The sequence below is a fragment of the Odontesthes bonariensis genome, chromosome 12 (genome assembly GCF_027942865.1).
Source record: "Odontesthes bonariensis isolate fOdoBon6 chromosome 12, fOdoBon6.hap1, whole genome shotgun sequence".
Lineage (NCBI taxonomy): Eukaryota > Metazoa > Chordata > Actinopteri > Atheriniformes > Atherinopsidae > Odontesthes > Odontesthes bonariensis.
Window position 1 is genome coordinate 1328228 of NC_134517.1, and position 7285 is coordinate 1335512.

At 41.6% G+C, this 7285-nt stretch overlaps 1 protein-coding gene across 1 annotated transcript; it reads left to right on the top strand.

Moving 5' to 3' along the window:
- The first annotated feature begins 4639 nt into the window (after positions 1–4639).
- Positions 4640–6885, top strand: LOC142396069 (acyl-CoA-binding protein-like). The gene is made up of 4 exons (XM_075478609.1): positions 4640–4767; positions 5635–5752; positions 6246–6308; positions 6560–6885. The coding sequence occupies exons 1-4, from the start codon at positions 4753–4755 to the stop codon at positions 6631–6633; spliced, it is 270 nt and encodes an 89-aa protein (XP_075334724.1). The 5' UTR covers positions 4640–4752; the 3' UTR covers positions 6634–6885.
- The last annotated feature ends 400 nt before the right edge of the window (positions 6886–7285 follow it).

The window sequence follows — 7285 nt, forward strand, 5'->3', positions numbered from 1 at the left end:
TGTGTTTTAAATGTTTTAGTGACAGTAATGTGTCCAAAGCTGTCGGTGTGGTCAGGAATAACCCATTAAAATGTGTTCTGTTTAATTCAATAACTAACCTGCTCAAGGAGCCACTGTGCTCTGCAACAATCAGTGACTTCATATCAGAATCTAACTCGCTTGTCAACAAAGACAGATTGATCCAATCCAATATGGAAGTATTGATTAAGGGGAAACAGTCTGGTTTAGAAGAGACTATTGCTGTTGTTAGTTCAGAGAGATCAACTGGGCAGAAGCCGTCTAAATACAAATCAGGTTCTAAAGATACTTCTAAAGCTGCTGTACTTGATGATACATCACTGATAATAGTGGGAAGGACTCCATCAATCTTCTCTCTGATAGAAACAATTTTATTAATAAAGAAGCTCCTGAAATCATCACTGCTGAGAGTTAAAGGAATAACTGGCTCAGCAGAGCTCGGACTCTTAGTCAGACTGGCTACAGTGCTGAAAAGAAACCTGGGATTATTCTTATTCTCTTCTATCAATGATGAATAATAAGCAGTTCTAGCTTTACGAAGGGCTTTCTTATACGTTATTAAACTATCTTTCCAGACTAATTGAGACTTCTAAATTAGAGGAACGCCACTGTCTCTCCAGCTTTCTGTAAGACAAAATATATCAATGATCACAGATCAACTCCTTCACTCACAGACTTGGAAAGGAGGGATCTGATATTCAGCAAACCACAGTTAACAGTTTGTTTTTGTTGCATTGCCGTACTGTTTCCTCACACAGTCCACGGCGTTGCATTGTCAGACATGTAAACGGGGGTCTTGTTAAATGGCAGTCGAGCTGTGACCGCAGCTTGATTCAACTGTTCATGTACCGACGACTCAAAGGAGTTGAAACTGATACAGAGGGCTGGCTCTGTGTTTGGAACTCTGTTGGAAATGACTGAACAAAGAAGAACGTTAAAACAACTGGACGATTTACACACCCTTCACTCAACAAAGTGATCTATCTGCAGTCTGTTCTGTCAGGGGCTTCTTCAACAAGGCTGTAACGGCACGTCAATCCTGCCCACCACGGTAACTCTTTACCATGACTTTTCTTTCTTTGCAGTGACTAATGTCTGGGAACATCTGGGACCGATCCAAAGAGACTCCCAGAAAAAGCTTCTAGATGTTCATGGGTGTGGATTTAAAAGATCTCCAAATTATTACTATGTAGTTATCATATTATTTCTATGTCCTTCTAAGTAGCTTATTGTTAGCTTTGATGTTAGCTGTAATGTTATATATGTAGTTTATTGTTAGCTTTGAAGTTAGCTGTAATGTTATATATGTAGTTTATTGTTAGCTTTGATGTTAGCAGTCATGTTATATATGTAGCTTATTGTTAGCTTTGATGTTAGCTGTCATGTTATATATGTAGCGTATTGTTAGCTTTGATGTTAGCTGTCATGTTATATATGTAGCTTATTGTTAGCTGTCATGTTATATATGTAGATTATTGTTAGCTTTGATGTTAGCTGTCATGTTATATATGTAGCTTATTGTTAGCTTTGATGTTAGCTGTAATGTTATATATGTAGCTTATTTTTAGCTTTGATGTTAGCTGTCATGTTATATATGTAGCTTATTGTTAGCTTTGATGTTAGCTGTCATGTTATATATGTAGCTTGTTGTTAGCTTTGTTGTTAGCTGTCATGTTATATATGTAGCTTATTGTTAGCTTTGATGTTAGCTGTCATGTTATATATGTAGCTTATTGTTAGCTTTGATGTTAGCTGTCATGTTATATATGTAGCTTATTGTTAGCTTTGATGTTAGCTGTCATGTTATATATGTAGTTTATTGTTAGCTTTGAAGTTAGCTGTCATGTTATATATGTAGTTTATTGTTAGCTTTGAAGTTAGCTGTCATGTTATATATGTAGTTTATTGTTAGCTTTGAAGTTAGCTGTCATGTTATATATGTAGCTTATTGTTAGCTTTGATGTTAGCTGTCATGTTATATATGTAGCTTATTGTTAGCTTTGATGTTAGCTGTAATGTTATATATGTAGCGTATTGTTAGCTTTGATGTTAGCTGTCATGTTATATATGTAGCTTATTGTTAGCTTTGATGTTAGCTGTAATGTTATATATGTAGCGTATTGTTAGCTTTGATGTTAGCTGTCATGTTATATATGTAGCTTATTGTTAGCTTTGATGTTAGCTGTCATGTTATATATGTAGCTTATTGTTAGCTTTGATGTTAGCTGTCATGTTATATATGTAGCTTATTGTTAGCTTTGATGTTAGCTGTAATGTTATATATGTAGCTTATTGTTAGCTTTGATGTTAGCTGTCATGTTATATATGTAGCTTATTGTTAGCTTTGATGTTAGCTGTCATGTTATATATGTAGCTTATTGTTAGCTTTGAAGTTAGCTGTAATGTTATATATGTAGCTTATTTTTAGCTTTGATGTTAGCTGTAATGTTATATATGTAGCGTATTGTTAGCTTTGATGTTAGCTGTCATGTTATATATGTAGCTTATTGTTAGCTGTCATGTTATATATGTAGATTATTGTTAGCTTTGATGTTAGCTGTAATGTTATATATGTAGCTTATTGTTAGCTTTGATGTTAGCTGTCATGTTATATATGTAGCTTATTGTTAGCTTTGATGTTAGCTGTAATGTTATATATGTAGCTTATTGTTAGCTTTGAAGTTAGCTGTAATGTTATGTATGTAGCTTATTGTTAGCTTTGATGTTAGTTGTCATGTTATATATGTAGCTTATTGTTAGCTTTTATGTTAGCTGTCACGTTATATATGTAGCGTATTGTTAGCTTTGATGTTAGCTGTCATGTTATATATGTAGCTTATTGTTAGCTTTGATGTTAGCTGTCATGTTATATATGTAGCTTATTGTTAGCTTTGATGTTAGCTGTCATGTTATATATGTAGCTTATTGTTAGCTTTGATGTTAGCTGTCATGTTATATATGTAGTGTATTGTTAGCTTTGAAGTTAGCTGTAATGTTATATATGTAGTTTATTGCTAGCTTTGATGTTAGCTGTCATGTTATATATGTAGCTTATTGTTAGCTTTGATGTTAGCTGTCATGTTATATATGTAGCTTATTGTTAGCTTTGATGTTAGCTGTCATGTTATATATGTAGCGTATTGTTAGCTTTAATGTTAGCTGTCATGTTATATATGTAGCTTATTGTTAGCTTTGATGTTAGCTGTCATATTATATATGTAGCTTATTGTTAGCTTTGATCTTAGCTGTCATGTAGCTTATTGTTAGCTTTGATGTTAGCTGGGAGGAAAGGTGGGGGGGAGGCTGCCTTATTTAAAGATACATTCTAGTGTAAAGATATCTCATTTGGTGAATTCACTTCTTTTGAATATCTTAGTTTTATTTTAAAGGGTGTTCCTAAAATCCTGTTCTTAATCATTTACAAATCTCCAGGATACTGTGCAAGTTTTATTGATGAATTTTCTGAATTATTGTCAGTTATTTCAACTGATTTTAACCATTTTATCTTGACCGGGGATTTTAACATTCACATAGATAGTATGACGGATGCTAATGCCAAAGAATTTTCTTCTGTGCTGGACATGTTTGGTTTGTGGCAACATGTAACAGAACCAACCCACCTTCGAGGTCACATTCTGGACCTGCTCATTTCTAAAGGTGTTGATATTTCTTATGTTGTGGTTATTGATTTGGCCTTGTCTGACCATTTATCTGACCTCATACGTGTAGCGTATTGTTAGCTTTGATGTTAGCTGTCATGTATATATATGTAGCTTATTGTTAGCTTTGATGTTAGCTGTCATGTTATATATGTAGTTTATGGTTAGCTTTGATGTTAGCTGTCATGTTATATATGTAGCTTATTGTTAGCTTTGATGTTAGCTGTCATGTTATATATGTAGTTTATGGTTAGCTTTGATGTTAGCTGTCATGTTATATATGTAGCTTATTGTTAGCTTAAATGTTAGCTGTCATGTTATATATGTAGTTTATTGTTAGCTTTGATATTAGCTGTCATGTTATATATGTAGCTTATTGTTAGCTTAAATGTTAGCTGTCATGTTATATATGTAGCTTATTGTTAGCTTTGATGTTAGCTGTCATGTTTTATCCTCATTTGTAAGTCGCTTCGGATAAAAGCGTCTGCTGAATGCAGAAACATTTACAATCTATTAATCCAGATTGTCTCATAAATTGACAGAATATTTTAAAGGCTGAGCCCACTAGACAAATTCATAAGGCCTCTGATATTCATTTCCTGAGCTCCAGATGATTTTCTCTGTGTATTACAAACCCTGGCAGAGGAGGCTGGATACATACTTACTTACATGAGCTGAAGCTCCTCTGAACACACTGAAACAGTGTAACAGCTGACAGGCCTGCTGACCTTCCCCTGCTGACCTCAGTCTGCCCTGCACTTCTTATCTGCCCCAGATCTGCAGGAACATGCCCCAGAGTCATAAACCAAAGTTATAAACCAAGTTAATTCTTTATATCTCTATGTCATTAACAATAGACAGTAGAAATGATTGGTCCCTTTTATTCACGCCACCCACTCAACCATCGCGATAATATGGCAGTCTCCGGGTCAGCCAATAGCGTTCAGAGGGGCGTGTCCGCGGCGGCGTGCTGAGGCTCCGGTGAAGTGGACTTCATCCTTCCAGACTGCAGCCCCACTGTCATCTGTCCGACCCGCGAGCTGTTTGTTACCCCAACTAACGAGGTTCATCAGAGATGGCTGACCTCCAGGTGAGTGTTGGGGGGTTCTGGGCCGGGAGGGGGCTGCTGGGGCGGGGGGTTCTGGGCCCGAGGGGGCTGCTGGGGCGGGGGGTTCTGGGCCCGAGGGGGCTGCTGGGGCGGTTCTGGGCCCGGGGGAAGCTGCTGGGGCGGTTCTGGGCCCGGAGGCGGCTGCTGGGGCGGTTCTGGGCCCGGAGGCGGCTGCTGAAGATCGCCGCAGCCCTGCCTTCCTTTTCCTTTTTCCTTTGGCCTTTATCTCCGCGCACCATCGCGCGTTGATGAAGCGCGTGTAAGTGTAGTGTAGTGTGTAGTGTATCAGCCTATGCGAGGGGTCGCGTGTGCAAAAGTACAAAGCAGCTGATGTGGAGGGTCGTTCTCCAGGAGCTGGGGTTATTTGAGCTGTCAGAGGGGTAAATGCCCCCCCCCCCTCACACCAACAACGGACCGCTGTGACGTGGCTTTACTTCCGGGGACTTTGGACACTGAGATGAATGGGACCGCCGCTGAGCCGGTCACGTGGTCACACGGTCACATGGTGGGTGAAGTTCAACAGTGACAGAAATGCCAGCAGCCTGATCTGAATAATCAGAAAGATGGTTTCCCTGGGCTCCAACCTCTGGCCCAGTTGGCACAGAACCACTCAGCTCTGGGCCAAGCGCTGCCTACTTCCTGGAGTCTTAGAAATGTTTCCATCCTGAGGTTCTGGTCGAGTGTTTCACCCTGTAACATGCAGTTAGTCCGAAGGATACGGTAGCTTCTGGGAAGCCCAGAGGAGAAAGGTTTTAATGAGCTTGTTCTGGGGGGGGACCTGTGGCCACCCTGGTGGGGTCCAGTTACTGTGTCGGCCCGGGTTCTGAGCTGTCCTCCTCTCCTGTGCAGGCCAAGTTTGATACTGCAGCAGCTGAGGTGAAGCAGCTGAAAGCCAAACCTGCAGATGAGGAGATGCTGCAGGTCTACTCCCTGTTCAAGCAGGCCAGCGTGGGCGATGTCAACACAGGTGAGGCCCCTCCCACTGCCGTGAGGCCCCTCCCCCCGCCGTGAGGCCCCTCCCCCGCCGTGAGGCTGAGGTCACCACTCTGCTGCAGGCTGACAGACCCAAAGCCAATAACAGATAGAAATATTAACCAACCTTTATTAGAAGCTCTCATGTGGGGGAACACCAGTTTAAAAGCCCCTTTAGCCTGTTTAACTGCCACCTGCTCAGTCTCTTCTCAGCACTCGTGGGCCAAACAAAATGTTCTTGTTAAACATGAGTGTGCAGCTGTGGGATTGGACCGCCACCTGCTGGATGTGTACTGATCTGCAGCTGCAGGCAGAGCTTGCCTCAGACACATAGGGGTGTTTTAGCAGTGTAATGACACTGTTGTCCAACATAAGCTCAAATGCCTTCCACCTGCAGGTCAGCAGCTAACTTGTGTTGTGTATTGAAAGCATTATTATTATTAAAGCACATTACCTGCCTACATCTGTGTCTTTTTGTCCTGCTGAAGCTCGTCCAGGGATGTTGGATTTCACCGGGAAAGCTAAATGGGATGCCTGGGAGAAGCAGAAAGGTGCGTAGACGTGGCACTTCCTCCTATGTTCCAACATGTTTGAGCTTTCCGCTGTGATTTCCTCCTACCAGCACTTTAACAGGATGCAGTGTGATTGATGTGAAACCTGACGGTGAACCTGACGTGTTGCTGTGAGAGCTGTAACTGTGGGAGGGCTTTGCAGTGCCACAAACAGGCGTGTAAAACAGGCAGCTGCAGTCACTGCTGGAACAGTTTAATGAGTCTGCATGTATTTAATGACTTTCCATCAGGGAAGAGCAAGGAGGACGCTATGAACGAGTACATCAAGCTGGTGGAGGAGCTGAAGCAGAAGTATGGAGTCTAAGGGTGTCTGCTGGGGACAGCTGCTGGATGGGCTGAGACCACTCCCAGCCCCCTTCATCCCAACAATGTGAAATGCCTTAAAGCCAAGGAGCACGTCCTCACACTGAGCTCTGATGAGCACCTCAGGGACCACCGGTCCACAGACATGAAGCTGCTCTGAGTACATGCTGATGTCAGTCTTCCACCGCCTGCTATTACGCTCCATGTACCTGAGAGAATCCTGCCATTTCAAAATAAAACCTATCTTCTCAAAGCACTGTGTGTGGTCTTTGTATTGAGAAAGTGCCAAAATCTGAACAGGTTTCCCTACACTGATCCCACCATAGCTTGATGACCCAACTTTAGGACGAATAGGCTCAGAGACGGGTTCTTCCCCAGAGCCATCAGCACTAAATACTCACCACAATAAAACACATCGACTTTAACTCCTCAAGCAAAATAAATCTGTGTGCAATCACCCTGCCCCTCCATCACCCTGCCCCTCCACCATCCTGCCCCTCCATCACCCTGCCCCTCCACCTGCTGGTGCAGTTATGTATATCCTTTTATTGGCCTTATTCTGTTGGACACTTTAATTCAACTTCTTACTTTATTGCTGTGGCACCAAACGGAGCAGCGCTCCTAATTGTCATTGTATGCAAGTCAAAATGGAT